The sequence below is a fragment of the Castanea sativa genome, chromosome 5 (assembly GCF_040712315.1).
Source record: "Castanea sativa cultivar Marrone di Chiusa Pesio chromosome 5, ASM4071231v1".
NCBI classification, from domain to species: Eukaryota; Viridiplantae; Streptophyta; class Magnoliopsida; order Fagales; family Fagaceae; genus Castanea; species Castanea sativa.
Window position 1 is genome coordinate 13098880 of NC_134017.1, and position 27611 is coordinate 13126490.

The 27611-nt window shown below is 34.5% G+C and overlaps 1 protein-coding gene across 1 annotated transcript; it reads right to left on the bottom strand.

Moving 5' to 3' along the window:
* Positions 1-9707: 9707 nt before the first annotated feature.
* Positions 9708-13086, bottom strand: LOC142634766 (uncharacterized). The gene is made up of 4 exons (XM_075809032.1): positions 11038-13086; positions 10794-10922; positions 10574-10691; positions 9708-9826 (listed from the first exon to the last, which is right to left on the bottom strand). Exons 1-4 carry the CDS (start codon positions 13084-13086, stop codon positions 9708-9710), a joined length of 2415 nt encoding a protein of 804 aa, XP_075665147.1.
* Positions 13087-27611: the final 14525 nt, after the last annotated feature.

The following is a 27611-nucleotide window of genomic DNA, read 5'->3' on the forward strand; positions in this document are numbered from 1 at the left end:
GATAACTCAAAAAAGTTTCAGATTTCCTATCCCATTAGAACTACTAATTTCACATTGGGAAATTCCTCATCCCATTCCCAATTCAATTATTTATAGTTTATTTAGACCCATCAATGTCATCCCTAGTACAAAGAGATAAATCATCATTTTCCCTTGCCTTTAAAGTTAAACCCATAAAGTTTTGGCCTTAGCAAATATTTCAAAGTACAAAATTTTCTTGTTCAAAACTCACCCACTTTAGGTTTATTCATTCAAAGAAAGAAAGTAAATTTTTGGCATAAACTAACTAGAAGCAACCTTAAAAATCAATAGTAAAAGATAAACATAAGCTAAATGAAAGACAGCAAACTCCTTTGAAAAAAGACAATATATAGATAACAAAAAAGTAAAAAGTTTTAAACTTGAAGGCATTTTTATCAAATACCTTACAGACAATATATATGAGAGCAGAAAGTAAAGTTTTAAACTTGAAGGCATTTCATCAAACCCTAACTAGCTTGAGTTGATCTTCATACCTTAGTGATCACTACTAGATTGAGCTGATTGCGAGGTGATATAACTCAACATTTGCATCATCATACTGTCATAATGTGCTCTTTGTTCTACCATTTGACTAGCTTGTTGTTCCTCAAAATGTCTTCTTTGTTCCGCCATTTAAATAGCTTGTTTTTTGAGCATGCTTTTTGAGGTGCTTTACTTCTTCTTTCAACTCTGCATCAGCCTCTATTCGTTTGTATTCAAATTCTAAGCATATTACTATATAAATGAAACATATACATAAATACACAATATAAAACAAATGAACATGAAACTGTTTAGATAACTCAAGAACAAATTTTATCCCCCATTGTTGTATGCTCAAATGAAAGATCATGGAAATCTTTAATTCCTTGTCTATACTCAGAGTTTTACCCAATTCCGTTCCATCTAAAGTTGGATTAAAAGTTATAAAAAATCTTCAATGAGGGACACACCTTAAGTTGTCCTCAACCGGAAAAGAGTATTAAATCCAGTGAAAAAGCCTGCATAAAATAATATTTCAATGTAGAGTTTGAGACATTATATAATACAATAGATAAAATACGCAAAATAGAACGAAGATGTAGCTTAACAACGTATAGATATATCATTGATTAAAGTTTATTTGAGCTGGGATTAAGGACATGGGATTAACCTTGGACATGACACAAACAACTTGAAAAGGTTGAATGATGTAGGGTACTACTTTTATGGGGAAAATGCCGTTGACAAAGATCAATTCAAAACAGAAATACTTGTGAGAATAAATTGATAAATTGCAACCTATATATAAATATTTAATAATAAACAGCAACAATTGCAACCTACATTTTTACTCTACGAGATTAAGCAAGTAATGTCCAAAGTGAGGGAGGAATAAAAGACCAAAAAAAAAAAAAATCATATCTAAAATACAAGAAACCAAAACAAATTTTGTCAAAATCCCAAATACATAAGATGCTAAGATAGATGTATCAATGACAACTGTGAAAAACAGGTTGAGAGAGAGAGAGAGAGAGAGAGCAGAAAATAAAACCAATGAGAGTAAATTGACAATTATAAAGAGCATACCTGTAACAGTGCAGCAATAGTACCAAAAGAATCCCACAACAATGGAGCCAAATCTTGAAATAACTCTCTCTTCTAAAATAGGGAAAAAAAAAAACAAAAACAAACAAACAAACAAAAAATAATTAGGCACACCTGTATAAGTGCAGCAATAGTACCAAAAGAGTTCCACAGGGAAGGAGGCCAAATCTTGAAATAATTCCTTGTTCTAAAAATGAAACAAAAGGCAGACAGAAGTTTATAATTACAGCATACAACAGCTAAATTGCATAACCATTCAAAGAAAAGAACATGGGCATATTTCATAGAGAGTCTTTAACAAAACTAGTCATTGCACAAATCCAAGTAGTTCAGTATCTATATTGTTTTTTTAGGCAATAAAGTCCAATTTTTTTCTTTTATGATAAAGAAATGTGAAATCTTCTTGTACAACCACAAGTACACAGGTAATCTTAATATCAAAATCTCTTGCAGCGTACTATCAAACTACTAGGTAAATTTCTTCTAGTGATTATGGAAAATCACATGTGTCTAGGCATATTCAAGTTAAGGAGAAAATTTTAAATTTCAAGTTACAGGAGATAACAACGTCCTTTATCTTTTTCAGAATTGAGGGGTGGGGAGTAAATACCGAGTTCAATTACAACAGAGATGTGCAAGATAGTGTTTGAAAAATAAAACAAAGACACAGCATGACTTGAGGCATTTAATATGCAAGTGATGAGCATGACTTGCAGAAAACTAGTGATGCTATGATGGCAATAATGGATAACCTCCTCAGCATTAGCACAAAGAGCTGCTTGGATGTTGGAATCAACACCAAGCATAAAGGAACCCAAGAATCAGTACTTGGGCTTGCTTGGAATCAGAGCCCCAAGCATTAGAATAAGACCCCCAAATTTTATAAACCCATAATTAACCAGTTACAATAGCGAACTTGAGACCCTTTAAATAGTCCCAAAATTACATCTTATAGGGACAGAAAATAAAACCATAATTAGATAAAATACGCAAAAAAAAATAATAATAATAAAGATGTAGCTTAACAAGGTATAGATATCTCATTGATTAAAGTTTATTTGAGCTGGGATTAAGTACTTGGGATTAACCTTGGACATGACACAAGCAACTTGAAAAGGTTGAATGATGTAGGGTACTACTTCTGTGGGGAAAATGCCGTTGACAAAGATCAATTTAAAGCTGAAATACTTGTGAAGACAGAGCAAATAATAAAAATACAGCTGTGAATGCATGTATGCAAGGAAGCTCATGAATTTACTACCGACATCACTAGATGCATAAAATATGCAAAAAAAGAAATGAAGATAATTGATCTCATTGTTTTCTAATGGATGCTATGCAATTTGTAACTTTTCTAATAGTAGCCGGAGTGGATTGTACATGGTACAAAGGTATCCCACTTGCTTACAAATAGCTATACAATTGTTATTATACATAGAAGTTACCTCTGATGGTGATTGCTTATTGCCGCAAAAGCATATTGGACTACTTATTAAATTGATATCATTGCATGCTCAGGTGGCTTCTAACTGTAAAGAATGGCTCTGCTTGTCTTTGTATGCCAAGTTCAAATACTGAAGCGCATATGCTTGGTCATTGTACTAATCATGTAATTTCCTTTTTAACTTTGCTCTTGTTACGTAATTTTGATTTGATTGTTGTCTTTATACCGTGTGTAACTAACTTCATAGCATATATATGCAGTATGATCTCACTATTTGACAACATAGAACAGAGCAATCGTGGCCCTGTATACTCATTGCCCATTTCACAATTCAAATATATGGATTCTCCATCAGTGTCTTTCGCAATCAAAATATAAAAAATTGGATGACAGGTATTGCAGAGGATTTTATGATGTTTTCTTTTTGTGTGCACCACAAATGGTTTGCCTCAAAGGCTGCATTGCCAAGCAATCTTTAACATGCCTGCAATTGCCTTAGCTGAAACTCATTCCTATCTGCTAACAGGTAACTCAATAAGCCTTGAAGTACTCTTTTGCAAAACCATGAGAAGTTACAGAACTTCTTTCTATTTTTGTTAATTATGGTTGTAATTAACCCAACAAAAAAACCACAATTGCAATATCGCAGCGGTAGAAGTACTTATAGGTAGTGCTTCTACCGCGCTTAGATTGAGAGAGACAAAGAGACACAGACGAAGAAATCACGAACTTGAGCTTGAATGCCATGTGGTTTCCATGATTGCCGAGCTTAGATTTAGATTTGTATTTGGGGAAAATGAGACAGTTAGAGATCTTAGAGAGAAAGCTTGTGATATGTGAGAGACTGAAAAAATGTATGGAAATGTATGTAATGTTTGTTTAAAATGTAAAAATGTGGGTTTGAGATGGATACCAAGTCCTGAGAGTTTTTTTTTTTTTTGGGAGGGAAGAGTTTGAGAGTTGAATGAGAGCGTGATTTTTTTTTTTTTTAATTTTAATATTTTTTTTATAGAAAGGTTGGGTATTACATTTAGTATTTTTAGCTTCAGATTATCGTATAGCATATTCTTTTGTTTTTCTAAAAGGTAAATTGTAAATTACACTCTTGAAGTTTGGGGTTGATTATATTTTATACCCTAAAATTTCAAAAACTTGATTTTACATCCTAAAGTTTGGTTCTATTAGCAATTCACCTCCTATGGTTAATTTTTGTTGTTAAGGGACACATTATGATATATTTTATTTTTGACAAATTAGCCTCAAAACTACGTTTTAGTGATAATCAAGCAAAGAGCTAGTATGCATCAAAACTACGCAGTTTCAAGGCTAAACTTAAAACAAAAACCTCCCCCTAAATGGCACAATTTTAGCCAAAATCCTAAAATCTAAAAACAAAACCTCATATGACAAAAAACTCAATTCCCACAAACTAAAATCTCATGAGTCACAAACCAATCATCCCGGCAGCATCGGCGGAGAAGGCTCCAACGGTGGTGAACCCAGATCCAAACCTTTCTTACTCCGTTTCACCTGTGAAAAACATGAATTTTTTTTTATATTAATTAGTTTCTCAGCTATGAAACCGAGCCTAAGCTTGCCGAGCACATGGTGCTTAAATTGTATTCTTTTTTATTAAGTATAAATAATTACTATGACTATGACATAACAGGCTTGATCCAATTTGTTCCATAGGTAGAAGTCTCAACTTGGATTAATGGTATAGAAGACAGTGAGTATGTCAGTGTTGGTGCTCAATTTGGCACTACCCTGGAATCAAAGGAAAAGTGTGCCAATCATACTAAAGTTGTTTTGGTCGACCCTCCTGATTGTTGTAGCACACCCAAGAATAATGTATTCTTAGTTGAACTATCAACATCATGTTCCGCCATTTCATTCTATGGAGATTCACATCTGGAGATTCACTGCTCAGTCCAAGTTTGGGTTTGGGTTCACACGTGAAACGAAGCAAGAGAGGTTTAGGTCTTGGTTTACCACCGTTGGAGCCTTCCTTGCCAATGTTGCCGGGATGATTGGTTCGTGACTCGTGAGGTTTTAGTTTGTGGGAACTAAGTTTTTTCTCGTGTGAGATTTTGTTTTTAGATTTTAGGATTTTGGCTAAAACTGTCCCATTTAGGGGGAGGTTTTGGTTTTAAGTTTAGCCTTGAAACTACTTAGCTTTGATGCATATCAGCATAATGATGTGTCAAAAATAAAACATATCAGCATGATGACGTGTCACTTAACAACAAAAATTATCTGTGGGGGGTAAATTGCTAACAGAACCAAATTTCAAGGTGTAAAATCAAATTGTCGAAACTTTAAGGTGTAAAATTCAGTCACCCCAAACTTTAGGGGTGTAATTTTCAATTTACCATTTTCTAAATATTTTTTTGAAATTTTTTTCAAGGGTTGAAATTTTTTTTGGGTATTTTTATTTGGGGTTGTGAATTTAAGAGGATTTACACTTTAGTGACAAAACTAACCATTTTTTATTTATTTTATGTGCTAACCACTTTTTTATATATTTATTTCAAGGGTTGTGTTAATTATTTTGGTGGTCCTTAATAAATCTAGTAATAGTCATATTTTAGTGTTTATTTGGACAAATTTTAGTAACCCTTGGAAAAAAAAAGGGTCGAAACAACTCATGTTGTTTGTAGGGATAATTATTTTATTTTTCTCAGGTTAAATTTAAGCCAATTAGCACTTGATTCTCATTTTGGTCTGATAAGTCATAACATGGGCTGAGCCAGGGAATCGAGAGGGGCCAACTGCCCCTGACTAGTCCTAAAATGTCCTTTACTACTTAAAAATGACCAGTAGTTTTAAAACTCACCCCTTCTGGCACAAGGAAAAAAAAAATTCTCACCATAACCACTCCTGACTTCAATTACATTGGAAACAAAGTGTGTCCCATTTAAAACCAGCTTGGCCATTCTTCTATTTAAAAAAAAAAAAAAACAGTTTTGGTACCTAAAAAATAATCACCATACTTTCACTTTATTAGAGCATTCTCATTAGGTGTGCCAAATATTCTATATTTGGCATTTGGCATATACCAAATACCAAAAAACTTCTCCAATGAAATGTTTTAAATGCTATAACATTTGGCACACATGAACACTACCGTTTCATTTTTGGAACGGTACGAACAAAAATGCTTAAAAAAAATTATACATTTTCTCTCTCTTCCTCTATGACTTTCTTTCTTCTCTCTCTTCCTTTTTTCTTCTTCTTTCTTCTCCAGAATCTTTACCTCTCTCTCTCTTTTTATTTTCTTTTTTATTTTCTGTCACTTTCTCTGCACCTCTCTTTTCTTCTTTTTTTTTTTTTTTTCTTTTTTTGTCACACTCTCTCTCTTTCTTCTTTTTTCTCTGCCTAAACCGTAGCCATTGAGATTCGCCGTCGCTGTGGAGTTCGGCCTCACCGTTGAGGTTAATTGGTGGGGATCGCATGTAAGTTTGGATTGTTTTTTATTAGGTTGTGGATTCCATGTGATTGTGGGTGGTGGTGGAGTTGGGTTGATTCCATGTGATTTGGGTTGTATAAATGGAGTTGACTCATTTCTTCATTTCTTTTTCTCTTTTTTTTGAGAGTTTTGTGTTGATTTTGGGGATTTTTTTTAAGTAGTATTGGGTTGTGGTGGTAGGTTGTACCTATGGTTGGTGGTGGCGGGTTGTGCTTGTGTATAGTGGTGGGTTTGTTATAGTTCTGTGCTCGTGTTTGTGTATGGTAGTGGGTTTTCATTTTGTATTTTTTTTTTATCTTGATGGTTTTTTTTTAAATATTTTTAAATATTATTTTAATGTATAGAATTGAAAAATAGAAGATGTAATGAATAGTAAATTGTAAAATGGTGTGTTAAAATAATAAAGTAAGTTTTTTAATGTATCAAAATGATATATTTATAGAACACCTGATGGAAATGTTATTAGACTTTAGCCACTGTTACACGTTTTTACCACACCACTTGTACTACTCTCATTGTAGTTTTTCACCATTGAGAAGAACATAGAAAGAAATGTTGATTCCTACAGATTTGTTAAAAGCTTTCAAGGCACTGAGATTATACAACTTTACATGTATATTGTTATACTTTGAAGTCTAAATACCTTTAGCTTGATTTATTTGAAGGAATCAAATTGGATGTATAAATTTTATGCATTTAGATTAATATTTTACTTTGATGGTTATTAGTTATAAATTGGCTAATTTAGTTTTTATTTATTTTTTTACTATATGAAAAGTATATTTGTAGTTAATTGAGATTATTAAGTAGATTTTAAAATTCATTAAGGGTCTATTTGGATACCGATTTATTAATGAAAATTAAAAATACTGTAGCAAAATAATTTTTAAATACTCCTATGTGAATAGTGCCATAAGACCTAGTTTTAAAGAAAAATTTGCTAAAATCTGTACTTGTAGGTCCCGTGAACAGTGCATAGGACCTACAGAAAAACGCAACCGCACTCGATAACGTGCAAGACATGCTATCCAAACACACACTAAAAAAATATCTAATTACAATCCTAATGATAGAAATTAAGTTTGAAGATGGAGTTGTTTACAATTGTTTATTTATTATATCTTTAATATCAATATATATATATAGAGGTTATTTTCTTAATATTTTCTTTTATTCTTGCCTCCTTTGCACTAAAATTTTGACTCTGCTACTGAGCAGTAACATTATATCTTTTCTACAATACGGAATAATGGAGGACTGATTTTTTGTTTTTTATTTTTATTTTATTTTTATAATATTCACCATGGCTACTGTGAATCTCCAAGACTATCTGACTCTATATCCTTTATATTCAGGAAAGAAAATAGCTTAACTTGATTTTAACGGGTTCTATAGTCTATACTCTTCTGTCTAGGTGTTTCATAACGTGACAAGAAAAATTGCCCACTTTTCTGTGTGTTTATATAATGTCTTCTTATTATTATATCACTTTTTTATTGTGTGAAGGAACAAATTAAATGATTCGCTCTTTAGTATTGAGCCATGGGATATTTTGTATAATGGGCATTTTGCTTTTATATACTACGAGTAGAGATTGTTGCATTTATATATGATAGGAGTTTATTAACAATACTTTTAGAAGTTTGAAGAAAAGACAAGAGGGGAGGGGTGCAAGTTGCACGATTAGCAACATATTAATGTGTATATTTTTAAGTATTTAGGGTCTGTTTGGATACCGCTTATTACTGAAAGCTGAAAATATTGTAGCAAAATAATTTTTAAATGTGTGAATAATGCCGTGAGAACCCTTTTTAATGAAAGTTTGGCTGAAAAAAGAGGTTTGTGAGTCCTGTGAACAGTGCACGAGACCCACTGACAGACACAAATGTGCAACGCAAGCATTGAAAACGCTATCCAAACTTCACCTTAAAAACAAAATGCGCCAATAGTCAGACCTTCAATACAATACAATTGTTTTGTATTGTAAAGATAGTCACATGATTGGATCGATTACCTTAATTTCTTCCCCTTTTTATTGCTTCATCCTCTTTCCCTTGTGTTAATGTGAGCTTATGTTAGTAGCTTAAAAATTAGAGAAAGTCTAAGAACACAATTTTTTATCATAACTATAAGGTAGTCAATTAGCCCATTACTAGCCCCACACACAGGGGAAGAGTTGGGTAGTACTACCATGGGCGAATTAAACACCTTAGAATAGACTATGAGAAAACTCAAAGGCTTTGGGAAAATTTTGGGCACTTCTTATGAAGATAGCTAATGGGCTTACTTAAGGCCATAGAAACTAAAAGGCATAGAGGGCAACTGAAGAGAGTGATCATAAGAAAATGATGAAGTCAGGGATGAAGGGTAGCAAGAAAATGATAAGCATTACAATCAATCTAGACTTGCAAAACAAAGAGGTAGCATTTCAATCTCCACTTGGTACCAAACTATGATAACTTGGCTACGCTATACTTCTGAAACAAATGGACCTCTGTCTCATATTCCAAATCACAACAACAGCAGCTAATATCCACTAATCAACACTTGAAAGTAAAGCCCCCACAACAATTCTCCATAATAAGACCTTCAACCTTTCATGAATTTTTCTTTTCCATGGCATTTTCCACAAACATTACTCCAATAGGAAATCTTTGAGCTTGATCAAGCGAGGATTACAACAGTGAGCATGTTGAGAAAAGAGAAGATGGCATCAGTGCCTACTAAAAGTTTCAGGTATAAATTTTGATCACTTAAAATCTCAAACTTTATTAAGTGAAAAATCGTTATAAACAACAGAAAATGAAATATTTGATTGCCTATAACGTATTTACAAAATATAATCATGGCCGGTGCAAAAAATGTGATTGATGAAAAAAAACACTGCCACCTAGATTTTGGTTAAATGTAATTATCAGCGTACATAGTACAAAGAATAACATAAAATTTTCAAACCAAAATTAAAACTGATCTTCTCTGGTAATGCAAATTGAGATCTCTGACAAAGAAGTATTATACCATTAGCTTTTGTAATATCTATTCTAAAACATGAAATGAATCTATTAAAATGAGGATCAGTTTCCAGTTTTGATTACTGCATTTGCATTGAATGTTTCAAAGTACACAAATGCTGAGGGGTTTGTTTGGTCCCATTTCTCAATCTGCCTCTGGTACTCCAAATACTCATCAAGCATTCTTTGATCTTTCTCCTCCACATTCCACAGGCAAAAGTTTCCATTTGTCTTGCCCCAATTCATCAGTGGCTACAGGGAGGAATTTCTCCGCCATGTGCTTCAGGGAAGGAACTGAAGCACAACACAGGTGAAAACACATTGAGCTTTATTTAAGCCTAAGACTTACATTTGCTAAACATTTTCCTGCTGCTCCTTGTTACCTCCAGTTGCCTACAATAAGCAAATTGTGTATTTTTAGGACATTATTTTGCATGATAGATTTTCTATATATTGTGGAAACTAGGACCACTCTGCAGATCTTATATCTTTCTTTCTTTCTGAGAAAATGCAAAGTTTATATCCAATTAACTAACTGCTGTGATAATCTGTTTCAGTAAGTGCGAGTGTTCAAAATCTGTTGTATATCATATGTATTAGATTGCCCAATTTATTATTATTTCAGAGTCCGGATCCTTAAAAACTATTATTCTAGTAAATTTGATCCACATTTTCCTAACTTGGCTACCTTTAAAATACCCATTTCATTTAATCTATCTTCCAGTTTTGTTTCACCTTGAATGATCTCTAGCTCCCCCATATCTTAAGTCTTTAGCATCTAATTCAAGTAAATTTGTCCAAATTCTGCCATCTTATACTAATATTTAACATGTTAGATGCTCTTATTTACCCACTTTTAGTTTGTGCCCGTCTTCATTTTTTTCTGGTAAATTTATAAATGTGTAGCTTTAGACAACAGTGACTACCATAAAAAGAAAACAGAACAATGAGCAGAACACAAGACCTTTTATTTCTTTGACTTTCTTTTATCCTTTTTCTTATTTTTTTCCTGGGAATTTCCCTGTCCTTGTCTTGCATTACCACCTCCTTTGTCAGTCTTTTTCTTTTTATCAAGATGATCAAGTTCTGATAAGAATGCTTTTTTTACAGCCTCATACTTCTTTTCTGCATCTTCGTTGGCCAGATCTTCCAGTTGCTTCTATAAAAGGGGAATAGTACACCGAAAACATCAAATCATAGATGGGTAAGAACAAACATATGAAAACCTTCAACAAAACAGCAAGGAAAATCCAACACAAACCCGCATGACTGACTTCAGCAGGGGCACCAAAATTGATCGGTAGTCATAACCAGTTACCGCAATAAGTTTCCTCCCTGTCTGCTGCATGTTAATTGTAGTTGTCCTGATTATAACATCCAATTTGTAAAGCTGCAACAACAAAAATACTAAGATTCAATCCTATAGAAGTCCATCAAGCATCATCTTTAATATCACACACAACTAGGAAAATTTTGACAGGTTCATAAATTTGGCTGTATCATACCTTTGCAACCATCTCATCAATCTGCTTCTTAATCCACAATTTTATTTCATTGTCCACATGATCTTCTCTCAAAATATTCCATAAGATATCCAACTCGAAAATATTACCATTTGTGCTTGCAATCTGTCTCTGATTTGACAAGAGATACTTGTAGCTCAATGGTTCGTACCCAAACTCTTCTCCTCTCTTATCTTCTTTAACACATATACTCTCCAAATTCTGCCATACCTTAATGTCTCTCAAATATTGTACTTTTTTCTCACAAATGTTCAGCATCCGGTGAAATTCAGCCTCATAGATCTTGGAAAGCTCTTTCCCTTGACTTCTACTAGCTTCTCTCAAATTTGTCCACTGCTTTAATTGCTCCCCAATATTAGTACCTCCCTTCAATAACCAATCCAAAATAGCATCTGTATATTCATCATCATTTAATTCGATTTCATCATCAGCACTAGAAGAAACAGCAGCTCCATCATTCGGCACCATAAGCTCTCCACGCAACATTCTCTTGTCAAAAACTACACAAGAGAAGTCCTCATTGAAAACAATCTTCTCATTATTGGCAACACTATGCTCACCTATTGCCTGCTCCGTCCCAAGACTCAAGACGAGCCTCTGTAACCCGCAAATATTGGCAAGATTACCCAAGAACTCGAACACAAGATTAAGCTCAGAGATGTCAAGAAAGCACACTGAGAGCAGGGTTTTGTTTATCCCATATTCCATAAGCAACTGTTCCGGGACTTGCTTCTTCAGCATTTCCAATATCAAGTTCATCAACGCGGAAAAATGACTAGAACAAAAACATTTTATACCCACGAACAGGCGTAACACTGCTCGAATTTTGTTAATGATCTCTTCACGCCGTCTATCGTCGCAATAAGGCCACTTTTGTTTCATGAAATCTTTATCTCCACCCTCGTTTCTTGACAAATCTTCCAACATTTTCTTAGCTTCGACCACGTTCACGGGTTTCCATTTTCCTGATTCAACAGTGTCCCAGACTGAATCAAATAAAAATTCTGGACGGACTGAATCTAATTCATCGGTAAAAGTACCTAAATGCACACTATTCATATGATCCGCAGTCAATTCGGCATCGAAAAACCTCTCTCCGCACCAAAAACACTCTGCGTCACACGAAAACTTCCAATTCTTCGCCCCCGTCGCGTACTCCACCGCCTGTTTAATCACCTCCATGGCCAATTTGTTCTCAGCAAAATGGTTTTTAAAGTCTCTGATTCGAATCCTCAACAATTCCTTCTTTTTCTCCGTAGTCATTGTGTCATTCCAGTAAGTCTTGACTCGTCTCTCCACCGTGTCGACATCCAACACGGCTACTTTCTTGAGGTTCTTGATCTTTCTTTTGTTTTCTGGCAAAGGCATCAATTCCGGCGTTTCGAACTTCATACTCGCTGTTATAGCTCTCCTTTCGATCTCTTCCTTTCGTTCTTGTAGTTCTTGAATCTCACTCTTTAAATTTTCCAAGTATTTAGTGTCTATGAGATACTTGCTTTGTAGTTTGAAGAGTCTGAGATACGCTCTGAATTCTTCAATTCGGGGGTCTGTGGCCAAATCTTCTGGGCCAAATTCGATGGCTAAACCAGCATCGCAAGCTTCTATCACAGGTTCATAGCCGGCATTGGCGTCATATTCAGTTAACTTGTAGAGTGCGTTGGCATGAAAGAACCAGCAGGCGAGGGAGTTGGGGCATAAGTGCACGGCTCGCTTGGATAAGTCCACGGCTTCTGTGACGTGATTGAAAGTTTCGGCGAGTTGGATGAGACCGTCTTTAGATAAGACGGGAGTGGTGGAGTGTTTGGCTAAAAACACGAATTTCAAGTGACAGAAGCTGAGGGCAGCGAGAGCAAGAGCGGATCTTGGGTGGCGGGACAGAGTGGCCTCGACAAGTTTCAAGGCTTTGGTGTAGTTTCCATTTTGGTGTTCTTTCATGGCGTCTTCCACTTCTTTGGTGATGGCGGGTGATTGATCGTCAACATTGGAGAGTGATGGGGGTGCACGTGCATTGCGTTTCTTCTTGGTCTTCATTTTGGAGGGGAATCGAGAATAGGGGGAAGAGTGGTTTGAATCTAGCTAATTGATTTTATGAAGAAAGTTAAAGTGAGGGAGCCCAATCTATATATATGACATGAAGAGCAAAGGCCCAAATGCGGAAAAAGGAGTTTAACCAATCTCAATGAAGGCCTTATGCCATATCGAATTCCTTGACCACATTTAAAAGGATAGTGCATTTTTTCAATCTAACGGAGATCAATGATTATTCTTTATCATCAGACTAATTGAACTTTAGATTTTTATTCAATGAGAGACTTTGTCAAATAAGCTAACTAAAACCCACAAAAGCCAAATTGAGGGATAAACTAATGCAGTACATTTAGTTTAACTTTTATATTTTGTGTTTTAAAGATGATTAATTTCAAGGAAAAATTAAGGATATTCGTATAAATAATAAATTAAACTATATAGTTTCAAAAATACTAACTAAATCCTAACTTAATCTAATGGCACATTTCAAAAAAAAAAACTATGAGAAAGAGGGACGAGAAGAAAAATATTTGATGTCATACCAACATTCTTGATATGGGTTTTACTTTTGAGTAATGCAAATACCACAACTTTTGACACAGTTTTACCAAAACTTGTTCACATAGTAAGTTTTGAGTGGTGAAATTATAAATTTACATAGACCCATCGCTTTTACCCTACCACTCACAGTTTACCATGTGGGCAAGTTGTGGTTTTAGCAATTTTGTTTACTTTTTTTGCATTTAAGAAGCTCAAATTTTTTAATTGATATGGTTATTTTGGCATTTGAGAGGTTGTTGCATAAGATGTATTTGTTTTTGGTTTTCGGTATGTAGATTTAATTAACTTAGGGTGTTTTAGGTTGATTTTGAGTATTTTGGGATATAGGCCTTATTATTTTTTATAAATTTTTTAAATATAATTCAAGAGTTAGAAGAGGAGGGTTTGAATCTTAAATGTCTTTATTATGAATATCATAAATCCCACAAAATATAAGGAAATAAATTAATGTAATTACAAATTTTTTGTTATGGAATAAAGCTAACATAAATGTTATGTGAAAAACCATAACTTAACAATCACCATTTTTCCTCTCAATATCTCTCTGCCTCTTTGACAAGAGTGACTTGAATTTAGTGCTCATTAATAAAGTCTACTATCCCTTAAATCTAGGAGAGAGAAGTTGATAAAAATGTTACAACTAATTAACATATGTATGAAAATTATAGTTTTTTTTTGGAATCATATGAAAATTATAGTTTAAATTATATTACATTTTGAATAAGAATTTAATATATATAGTGATATTGCAATGATTTTAGAAAATGTTACTAAAATAAATTTATACTTTATTGTAGCCATTATTACGATGAATCCTACTGTTTCTCAAAAAAAAAAAATATATATATATATATATTTTTTGAAGCAGTCTTATAAATGCATCTAAAAAAATCCCTATGAGCACTCGCATTAGTGGGCCTATGAGGCTATGAGTGTATAATATAAAAATATGTAAAATTTACAAATTTTGCTTAAAAATGACATACCTTAATGCATGCATAATTGTGTAAATTTATAAATTTGCTACAGTAATTATGTAAATTTTAATTGATACTATTTTTTTTGATAGAATGATTCATATTGTATTGGTTTTTTTTTTTTTTTTTTTTTTTTTATGTATTCCGATGATAAAGGAAGATGGTGTATAGTAGTTGTTATATGTAAAGAGGAAAAGGGTGTATAGTAGTTGTTACGTGTAAAGAAAGAAAAATAATTAGAAAATTCGAAAATTGATATATTAATTAAATATAATGTAAAATAGATAATTTAATATGATGCTTTTTTATTTTTTATTTTTTTATTTTTTTATTTTTTTATAGGAATGAGATTGAGGATGTTTTGAAAAGTGAGAATGTAAAAAAAAAAAAAAAAAAAATTCTTAATTAAAAATAGGGTTTTTTTTAATTTATCTAAGAAAAAAAAAGGTTTTTTAATCTTTTAAAAATAAATTAAAAAATTATATATTTTTGGCGGACTCCCGCCACAATTCCAAAACTCTCCCACTAAAATTTGCCTATCCTTGTGGGATTTGGATCAATCAATATAAAAACACTCCCACGAAAATTCATCTTCCCAAGTTTGATCAATTTTGAACTGCAAATCCAATCATAGTCACCCAGACCCACCTCCGACAACCTCCGCAGTCGCCCACCTCCGTCAGTGGCTTGCCACATCAGCATTGCGTGGCTTAATTTATGGTCAGCAAAGGCAAGTCTTCGGTTTTTTTTATTATTTATTATTTATTTATTATTATTTTTTAAAATTTTTTAATTTAATATATGATAACTTTTTCGGGTTTGGCAGCAAAAGTCAATTCCCTACTGCTTTGCTCTGTAGTAGAAGTCTATCTTACTATATATATAACAACTAGAATTTTGAAAAATAACATAACTAGTTAAAATCAACAGAGTTAGTGATGGAACCACATGAAATTTGGTGACTTGAAAGGTTGATCAAAACTCACCGCTGATGGTCATGATCTATACTGCTTTTCGAGCAAAATATTCCATTTAGTCCCCTGTTTAATTAATTTTGCTTTATATGTTAATTTCCTATTTTATCATAATTTTCAATTGCTTGTTAATGTAGATTGACTGTTGGAACCAAAAGAATATACTTTCCACATCCAACTTTAAAATCAATAGAGATTAGATTTGGGCACAAAGCTACTCAACATTTAGGAGAGAGTTTTTTCACCATATAGTCATGTCATGTTATCCAATTGCATTTTTTCTTAGTTGCACCTTAACTGAATTGATCAAAGTAGCAAGGTCACTTTATTTCTATTAGATTTGTGGTATATTCATTTAGAGGATTCTGAAAGGACAATTCCTGATCTTAAACTTTTCGTCTTCAAAACCTTATTGGATTGGTTGTCTGTAGTAGGCGGTCATTCTATTTTTTCAGATTTTTCTTTGATGGATGCTTGTAATTTGTGTTTGACTGTTTCTTGTTCCCACTATATTCTTCCTGCATACTTGGGCAACACTTTTTTTGATATTCTAATAAAGTTTTCTCATTACTTATATATAAAAAAAAAAAAAAAATGATTTGATTTCAATTGGATCCTGCTAGTTCTGAATAAATTTGGTAATTTTACGTATCGGCATTTGATTCATTGAATCATATATCCATACTCAGATGAACTAAAATAAATAAATAAAAACTGTGTCAGTGACCAATTTGTTCTCACTTGCTCTCATTTTTGTTGCAACAACAATACTTGCACATATTTTTTCATAGTGGCAGAGGATCCAAATATAGGGAGCAATACCGTATAAAATCTTTTCTGCCTTTATTCTATACATCATTGCATGTACACATCATTATGTACTCCCAATTTCTGCATACTTTAAATTCTATGTTTTTTCATCTGTGTTGTTCTTTAGTTCCTTTCCTTCTGCACATGGCAAAGATTGTTATGACCAAGAGCAATAGGAACCTTTATTTATTTATTTTAGAATCAAGAGGAAAAGGAACTTAAGGATAAGGCCGAGGAAGTGATATTTCTATATCATACTTTCAATAGAAATAAATTTTTTTAGATAGAAGTATTATTCAAAGATAAGGGACTTTTGCAACTTTATTTCTCCATGGCTAACGTCATTATTAATAAACTAGGATGTTCCATTTTTTTTTTCTTGTTTGCTTTATTTTACGTGTTAAGTGCTAGATTTGTTGACGGAATAAGGATTGGGACTACTAAAAAAAAAGGGTTGATTAGGGGGGAAAGGAACAATAAAAACCATTCAGGTTATAATGAGTACTAAATATTTCTTTCTCTGTTTAATATCAGTACCTTATTGTTGTTCATTTCATACATCTCATATCATTCTTAAGGTTAAGTGCACAAATAGTCCTCAACCTTTGTCCCAAGTTTCAAAATGATTTCTATCCTTTGAAATGTTTTATTTTGGTCCTTATGATATTTATATCAAAAAGGTCCCTACTAAATCAACATGAGGACCACTGTCATATTTCAAATCAATTGTTTTTTCTTTTTTGATAGTAATTATTCTTATATAAATTTCTTTTGTATAATGATGCATTATTTATTGACCCACAAACAAGTAGGAATAGCATATTATAGCAAGCTCATTGTACCTCTGTGGAAAAAAAAATTGAACTTCAATGCCTGTATTCTCTTTAGTGTCTGCTGCCAGTTGCAAGGGTGTTAGAGCACTGAACAGGATGCAAACTAAGATTTAAAGGGGACAATGCCAACTAAGATTAATTACATGCATCAAGATCCTTTCTTCAAATATTGATGGTGTTTCATTCAAGACAATTTATTACTTCTAATTGGGTCTAGACAGATAAGTTCTCTGGGGTGCTACTCTTCAAATTTGCTTCATTTCTCATCTGATTTGACACCCTGAGCTTGATAAAAATATTTCCAGTTAAATTCATCAAAGTTGATGCGCCTAAGGCATATTTTTTCCATATTTCCTGCACTGCTTCCAGCTTTATTTAGCTCAGCAAGGTGCTTTTGTTTGGCATCATTCTCAATCTGCCTCTGGTACTGCAAATGCTCTTCAAGCATTCTTTGCTCCCTCTCCTGTTCAAGCATAAGTTTCCATTCCTCTTGCTCCAACTCAACAATGGGTACGAGACCAACAATCTCAGGATTAGGAGGATCATCTCTGCCTTGTGCAGCCGTAAAGAAACTGAAGCACAGCACAGGTGAACACACAATGACCTTTATTCACATACGACTACAAATTTACACAATTTACATGTGTTTTAGTCCATGCAAATGTGCAAGTATGAACAAAAACAAAGACTTACATTTGCACCACACTTTCCTGCTGCTCCTTGCCACATCCAATTGCCTACAATAAGCAAATTGCATTTTTTGGAGACATTAGTTTGCATGATAGAGTCCCTATACTTTGTGGGAACTAGGAACTCTCTGCAGATCTTATATCTCTCTTTCGTTTTATTTCAAAAAGGTATGATATTAGCTGCATTCTTGTCTCTGGTTTCTTAATTTACTAGTCATATCAAATTATTCCATTCCTTATTAACAAAAAATGATATTAAATGTTGTTACACTTCTCTGCAAAGTTTATGTGCAATTGACTAGCTGTTCTGACAATCTCTTTCAGTAAGTGCCTGCATTCAATGTCTGTTGTATCTCAAATGTATTAGACTGCTCATTTTCTTACTCTTTCACAGTTCAGATCCTTAAATACTACAATTCTACTAAACTTGATCCTCATTTTCCTAACTTGGATTCCTCTTAAATTCCCTTTTCTTTTACACTCTTCTGGTTTTGTTTTGCCTTTTAACTCTAGTTCATCCTTTTCTTAAGACTTAAGCATTCAATTCAAGTATATTTTTTTTTAATTTGTCATCTTATGTTAATGTTTAACATGTGTACCACTTTTAGTTCCTGCCCATTATGTATTTATTCCGGTGAATTTACACCTTGAGCATTAGACAACTGTAACTACCATAAAAAAGAAACAGAACAATAACTAAGACCTTTAGTTCCTTTGCCTTTCTGTGATCCTTTTTCTTCTTTTTATCCTTGGATTTTCCCTGTCTTTGTCTTGCCCTACCACCTCCTTTGTCAGGGCCCTTCTTGTCACTAAGATCAAGTTCTGACAACAATGCTTCTGTTGCAGCCTTAGACTTCTCTTCAGCATCTTTGTAAGCCAGATCCTCCAGGTGTGCCTATCAAAAAAAAATATTATTTCAAAAGCATAAAATCATAGACAGGCAAGAAAGTAACTTTATAAAAACTTTCAAAACTTTCAACAAAACAGCAAAGAGAATCCAACACAAACCCGCATGAATGACTTCAGCAGGGGCACCATATATAATCGGTAGTCATAAGCAGTTACTGACTCGATTTTCTTCCCAGTCTGCTGCATTGCAATGGTAGCCGTCCTGATAATAGCATCAAATTTGCAAAGCTGCAACAACAAACAACTGAGATTTTATCATCCTATTGAATATAACAGTTCATCAAGCAACATATTTAATATTACAACAAACTTCTTGGAAAATTTCACATGTTCATTAATTTGGCTATAGCATACCTTTTCAGCCATCATATTAATCTGATTTGTGATCACCAATCTTATTTCATTGTCCTCAACTTGTTCTTCTCCCAAAATATCAAATATCATATCTGACTCAAAATTATAACCATTTGTGCTCTTAATCTCCCTCTGTCTCTCTAATAAGAGAGACTCGTAACTCAATGGTTTGTACCCTACAAACTCTTCTCTTCTCTTATCTTCTTTAACACATATTCTCTCTAAATTCTGCCACAGCATAAGGTCTCTCAAACACTCAAATTTTTTCTTACAAATGCTCTGTATCAGGTGAAATTCAGCACGATAAATCTTGAAAAACTTCATCGCTTGACTTTTACTGGTTTCTCTAAAATTTGCCCATTGCTTTAATTGCTCCCCAATACTAGTACCACCCTTCAATAACCAATCCACAATAGCATCTTTTGATACGATTTCTTCATCATTTATTTTGATTTCTTCAGCAAAACTAGAAGTAACAGCAGCTCCATCATTCGGCACTACAAGCTCTCCCCTCAACATTCTCTTGTCAAAGACTACACAAGAGAAGTCCTCATTGAAAACAATCTTTTCATAATTTGCAACACAAGGCACGCCTATAGCCTCATCGTTTGAAACACTCTGTAGCCCGTATGAATTGTTGAGATAATCCAAGAACTCAAACACTTTTCTTGACATATCTTCTTCCGTTGTTTTCTTGGCGGGTCTCCTTTCGCCGAATTCAATGGCGTTGTGGTCCAAATCAAATACTTCTTGCGTGATGGATTGTAACTTCTTAGATAAAGTCCCTAAATGGGCACGCTTTAGATGCTCCACATTCGATTTGGCATCAAAAAACCTCAGGCCGCAACAACAACACATTGAAAACTTCCACTTCTTTGCAACCTTCACATACTCCACCGTGTCCATCACCGTTTCTACGAGGTTCGATGATTTAATAATCTTATCTAAATGCAGTATAAGGTCTTCAATTCGAATCCTCAACAACTCTTTCTTTAGCTCCATACTCATGGAGTCTTTCCAATAAGCCTTGACTCGTGTAGTTACCGTGTCGACAACTTTCAACTCATGTTTCTTGAGCTTTCTTTTATCATAGTCTGGTGTTTCGAAGTTCTTCCAAGCTGTAATAGCTCTCTCTTCAATCTCTTTCTTTCTGCCTTGTCGTTCTTGAATCTTAATCTTTGTGTTTACCAAATATTTATCAAAGATGAGATTCTCCCTTTGCGCTTTGAGGGTTCTGCGTCGCTTTCTGAGGATTTCAATTTGATACTCTTTGGGAAAGTCTGAGTCATCTCCTTCGACAGGGTCGGTGGCGTTTTCTTCGTCCACGAAGACAGTCTGGCGTGCGTAGCTAATGGCTTCACGGACAGAATCAGGGTCATGTTCGGCTAATTTAGAGAGTACAGAGGCGCGGGCAGCCTCGGAGTTCGGGGGCCGGGAAAGGGTGGACTCGATGAGATACAAAGCTTCGGTGTTGCTCCTGATGGGTTGACTGAATTCTTGGGTGATGGTGGATGATTGATCCTTATCATTGGAGGGAGAGGTGGGTGCATCTCTTCTGCTCATTTTGGAGGGAATGGAGAGAATAGAGAAAAAAAGAGTTGTTTTGAATTGAAGAATATTGACTGAGTTGGGTTGGCAAGTGGAAAAAGGGTCGGTTACTAAATATAGGTGAATATTTGGAACATTGAAGTTAATATTTGGAACATTGAAGTTAATATTCTAACTAAATAAATCGTTTTACAAGAGAAAGTTTATAGATACAAAAATATTTTATAAAAAGTTTCACACACGCTAAGATGGCAAATTGTTAATAGTAGCTTAAAAAAAATAATGTTAGTAGTAATCCTTGTTCTTAAAAACAAATTGTTAATAGTAGCTTAAAAAAAATAATGTTAGTAGTAATCCGAGTAAGAACAAGTAAAAGATTGTTTATTCAACTATTGAAAAATATTTTAAAATTTCTTATGTTTGTAGTATTGCCCTTTTACAATCAAAGATAAGTCCACAAATTTCCAAATTCTAGGTGCTTAGTGGGTCCTCATTTTTTAGAGTGAAGAGTTGATTTCAAGTGCTTGGAAAGTGCTGCAGTCGGTGACTCTCATGCATTATTAGTGCCAATGTAGTAAGAAGTGTTGGGTGGAATTAGTGGGTTTGAGTTGGAATTCCTTTTCGCACGATCCCCGTTAAATTAAGGACGGACTTCACTTGGATCTAGTGACATGGTGATTTTGCTAATTGTAAGGTCCACTTTTTGCTATATGTAATGAGTTTTGATCACTTGAGACCCTAGACTCAAGCTTTGCTCATCAAGAAGAAGATTTCAATTTTTAAGGTTGCAAGAGTTTAGGCAAAGATGTCAATCTCTAGACATTGATCCTTTGGCGGTGATGGCTAGAAACACTACACCTAGGCAATGCCGGAGCAAGGATTTGAGTTGGCAGGGGGAGGAGGGTGGGGCAAAATTTATCTATGATACAATATTTACACATACCATGTGAATATATAATATTTGAGACCAATTTAAAAAATTAAAAGCTATTTATTTAGATACTAATTAAAATTGTAAATTATGTAAAAAACTTCACAAAAAGAAAGCATATTCATTATATTGTATTTTATTTTATTATTATGTGTGTTTCCTTTAAAGCAAATCAGTTGATTCTTTTCCACCACTAAGAGCAAACAAAAGTTAGTCTAAAGGTCAATTTTACGAATAAGTAAACTTTAATGAGCCATAAGGAAAAATTGAAATCCCGAAAGATCAGTTTGCAACTAATCCAAATTCCATGGAGGTATTTATGTTTTTTGGCCTAACTTGAATATATGATGTTAAGAAATTCAGCAGTAGGTTATTTGCACTAACTTTTGTATCTTATTAAAGTTGATTTCTCAAAAGATATATATATATATATATATATATATATATATATATATATATATATATATATATATATATAGTTCATTTGGTAAACATCTCCGGGTGTTTACAGCGGAGTTATCAAGGTTTAAATTCCCTCACTCCAATATAATGAATTATAAAATAGTTCATATCTGGTTAAAATGAAAATATAATTTAATGATCACTATATTCCCTTTTCGAATCGCTAATTCATAAGCCTTCCCTATGATGTCCGCCAAGTAAATATGCTTTGACAACCATACTTGATGTGAGGATGCATGCCCCTTGATGAATAGTGTGCTCAGATCAATTAGGTCTTTTATTTGTATTGTAAAGTGAAATTAGAGATTTTTCTCTGGGAATTTCATGTTCTTTTTGGTGCTTTGAGAGATGGTGACAGAGAAATTCTACTGAGCTTTTGAAGGAAACGAATGATTCATTTGTTCTGAATTGTTCCCTAATTTATAGGCAAAAAATTTTCCCTGTTTTATAAACATATTTTTGGAGTTGTAGGAGTTTAAGGAACTTAGCTTTGAGATGCCAAAGGGTTATCTTTAATCCCATATGAATACAGATAAAATTCCACCAAAAAATCAAGAAAAAAAAATTAATATGGTAAAGCCTTTTCTTAAAATAATATGGGAAAGCTTTAGTGTGATATCCAGTTCACAAACCGAGAAAAAAGAAGAAAGATTTGTTAAACAGGGTTATTAAGTAATTGTGGCATTGAGATTAGTAATATATATACTCTATATTAGAAAAGAAATGCTATGTTCATAACATGTGCACAACAAATTTTATATAACATGTTATTGATTGTTATTAGTGGGCAAAAAAATAATTTCAATAGTGGGTTCAAATAAAAACCAACAATAACTTATCACTTCTCCTCTCCATATTGTAGCATAGTGGTTGCCCTCCTTGTTACAAGGAGGAAGGTGAGTTCCCTCTAGTGATAGCGTCGCTAGGAGGGCTAGGTGTTTTTTTTTCGTGAGGTGTGGGATACAGTGAGTAGGATTGGTATGAAGGAACTAACAAAGGATTGGAAAAAAATTGCCATTATCTAGTAAGGAGGATAATAAGTTTGATTTGTTAAGGAATAAGAAAGCTCAGACGTATACTCTAGCCACAAAATTTTTTACTCGCCGCTCTGTGAACATTGAGGCGGTGGCAAAAACCTTCAGGCCTCTCTGGCATACGAGAAGAAAGTTTGAAGTCAGCAATGCAGGGGATTATATACTACTCTTTACGTTTGAATCTGATGAGGATATTGAAAAGGTCCTCATGGGAGAACCTTGGGCGTTCGACAGAAACTTGGTGGTTTTCCAGTGATATGATATGTATACTCCTATTGAGGACCTTCAGTTTAATAGGGTTTCGTTTTGGATTTAGATTCATAATCTGCCATACTCCTTACTATCAAGCGAGGTGGCTCGTAGTTTAGGTGACACATTAAGCGAGGTCACGATGCCAAAAGACCTTACTGAACTAAGAGTTGGAAATTTTCTGTGAGTTAGAGTTGCCATTGATGTCTCTGAATCACTCTTTAGGGGTCGTCAGGTTAAATTTGATGAGAACGAGGAAGGATGGGTGTCGTTTATGTATGAAAAGCTACCTAATCTATGTTATTGGTGTGGTCACCTCACACATGATGATAAGGACTGTAGTTTATGGCAGAGGAGTCGAGGATCCTTATCACCAACTGACCAACAATTTGGCCCGTGGCTTCGAGCTAGCCAATATAACCCAATGAAAGAGACAGTGGTGGAAGTCCAAGGGTATGAAAAAGAAAGTGCAGCACTAAAATAGAAGGTTAGGGGGAATCATAAGGTGATGGACAAGGAAAAGGTATCACAGACGATGAGGATAACGAAGGAGCATACCGGCGACGAATTTTCAGGTAGAGCCGTTTTAGGCGAGGCCATGAAATCAAAGGGGAATCAATCTCTGGCGGTTTTTATGGAAACATTAAAGGAAATTGATGAGGCTATCCATGGGAATCTCGGACCTCAAAGCCCAAACGTAAGTCAACCTGAAGTAAATTAAAGGAGGCCAAAGATGGAAAGGTGATGGATATGGAATTTATGGAAAACAATGCAACTATTACGGATCATAAATATGCTGATAAAAAGGTTATCCCACTATTTTAGCAACGTATGGAGCATGGGGATTCCACGCAATCAGGCTTTAATATTGGTTGGGTGGAAACTGATAAAGCAAACAAGTGTAGAAAAAGACAGACGAAAAGGAAAACATCAAGTGCTGACGTGGGTTTAAATAGGACCACGTAGGAAGAAAGGCTCGGATCAAAGGAACATGGACTAGAATTAGTAGATCGGCAATGGGAAAGGAGGAAACATTAGAGCAGAAGGAGGGGCCCAAAAGGAAAAGAAAAAAAGGTTAGACTTGAGGTGCTAGGACAAGGAGATCCCTTATCACCTTACTTATTTCTCTTATGTGCAGAAGCTTTATCGGCCCTAATTAAGAAAGCATTGGATAATAGAGAGATAGAGGGTTTAAGTATTTGCAGAAATGGACCCAAAATCTCACACATTTTCTTTGTAGACAACATCATTATTTTTTGCAAGGCCACACTTGAAGAGTGCAATGTTTTACAAAAAATTCTTGCAGTTTATGAGAAGGCATCTGGGTAGCAGTTGAATAGAGCCAAAACATCATTGTTTTTTAGTAGTAACACTTCGGAAGAAGTGAAGGAAGAAATAAAAAATAGATTTGAGGCACAAGTCATTCGACAACATGAGAAATACTTGGGATTACCGTCTCTTGTGGGAAGAAATTAACGGAATTCTTTCAAGGAAATTAAAGAAAAGCTTGGTAAAAAATTGGCAAGTTGGAAAGAGAAATTCTTGTCAAAAGCAGGAAAAGAAGTGCTGATTAAGGCCGTAGCTCAACCTACGTACACTATGAATTGTTTTAAAATACCCGACTCTCTATGTGATGAATTTACTAGTTTGATTCGCAATTTTCGATGGGGTCAAAAACAAAATGAGAGGAAGATGGCTTGGATTATTTGGGACAAACTATGTGAACCTAAGATAGCTGGTGGAATGGGTTTTCGTCAACTAAAACAATTCAATCTTGCACTTCTTGCCAAACAAGAATGGAGGCTTCAAACAATGCAGAATTCCTTATTATATCGGCTTTTTAAAGTGAGATATTTTCCTCACACTGATTTTATACATGCTTCACTTGGTACAAATCCATCTTATGCGTGGAGGAGTATCATGGTGGCTCAATATTTGGTGAAGCAGGGGATTCGGTGGAGTGTAGGTAAGGGGACATCCATTCGGGTATGGGGAGACAAATGGCTGCCATCTACATCGACATACCAAGTAGTATCTCCTAGACTGTTCTTTAGTGCTGAAACAAAGGTGTGTGAATTGTTTGCATAGGATTATACTCAATGGAAAGCACATGTGATTGATTCACTTTTCCTTCCACACGAGGTAGAGTGTATTAAAATCATACCACTGAGTATACAAGCACTTGAGGATAAACTTATATGAATAGAAAGTGCAAATGGATTATTTAGTGTCCGTAGCGCATACAAGTTAGCAATGACTCTCTCTCGGCCTACCAATTCTGGCTCTAGCTCAGATGATAGCCAAACTAAAAAAATTCTGGAAGCTACTATGGCAGATACCAACACCACATAAGGTTCGGCATTTCATATGGAGGGCATGCCGCGGCATTTTACCAACAAGGAAGAATTTGGTACGAAGGCAGGTGCTACAAGATGACCGTTGCAGTGAGTGTCATGGAGAACCCAAGACATCAGGTCATCTATTTTGGAGCTGCCCAAGAGTAAGGGAGCTATGGAGTTGCACTAAGATCCACTTTAGTATTGACACAGCTAATTTTCACTCTTGCTTTGATTTAATGTGGCATATAATCTTGGAGGGGACCTATGATGAGTCAAAGGTGGCTTTGGTTGCAATAATTGCATGTGCAATATAGGGTAACAGGAATGAAGTGCGTAATGGGGGTAGAAAGAAGTCTGGCAGTGACATAGTGCAGTGGACTTCTCGCTACCTCAAGGAGTATTATGTAGCAAATGAGCAACCAGCCACAGTTCCAGTAGTTCAAGTAATGACTTGGACAACCCCCACTGACGGATAGATATAAAATCAATGTGGATGAAACGGTCTTCAAGTCCCAGAAAGTAGCAGGAGTAGGTGTCTTAATTTGGGACTGCCGTGGTCAGGTAATAGTAGCGTTGAGTAAGAAGATCAGTGCACGTTTGGGGCCATTGGAAACTGAGGCAAAGGCTGTTGAAGTAGGAGTTCAGTTCGCAAGAGAAATTGGTATCCAGGACTTTATCATTGAAGGAGATTCCTTTACAGTATATAACGCTCTTTGTGGTAACACCTTATCTCCCTCTTCAGTGGCAGCAGTTGTATCAGGTATTAAGGTCTTGTGTGGCCTGTTTCGTCATGTGGAATTTTCACATATCCATAGACAATGTAATAAACCAGCGCATCTGTTAGCAAAACATGCTATTGGAATTGTTAATTTTATTGCTTGGTTGGAAGAGAACCCTTACTTTATTGAGCAATTTCTTCACCATGATGTATCGTTGTTGAACTGATTTGATTAATAAAGCATTCGACTTTCCTATAAAACAATGTTGTAGATGTAACACTTCTTTTCGTATAAGAAACTTTGCTTTTAACTTTAAGTTAAATTTCATGATGATATGGAATTCCACCCTACGTCAATTTTGGAATTTTAAACTTAATGAAATGGGTGATTTTACCCTTGCACAATATTTTGCTCATAATGTGATATTTTTAAGGTTGTGAAATGGAGTGTCTAACCTCAAGATCAAATCTCCCTTTGTCATCCATCCCACATATTGCTTCAAAACACACAAACCAAACCTTACGTCCTCTACTGCAAACAGATTCCGGCAAGGTGGTTGACTCAAATTTGATTGGTAGCAGCTTGGATTTAAATATGGTGAGTGTTTGTGTTGTTGGTCCCAAGTCCAAGGATGTGAATATTGATCCTATAAGAATGGAAATCACATAAAGAATGAATCTCATAACGATGCACATACACCATTTCATGCAGTGATGGCAATGAGAGGAGGGGGGGGGGGGGGGGGGATTGAGCATTCATGGGTGCCTCAGGTGCCTTGTTCCTAGCTAGCGTTAGTGGGGTAAGTTTGATACTTAATATATGTTATTATATTTATAAAATTTAATTATAGTCAAGGATGTGAATCAATTGCTTCAGAAAATCGTATAAATATTTAATAATTTCTATTAATTTAAGCGTATAATTATCTTTTATATTCCTCTTAAAAATAAGTATTTTATAATCTTGATTAAATGTTAGTAAAAATTGCTTTTATAACAAACTTTTATCCTTTGTTATACTTTTTGTTGGTGCAATACAATAAAAAACACAAGAGAAATATAAAGATTACAAATATAATTTATTTGAAGAATCCCAAGACAACTAGATTGAGGTGTGACTCTTCATCTCTTTCAGTAGAT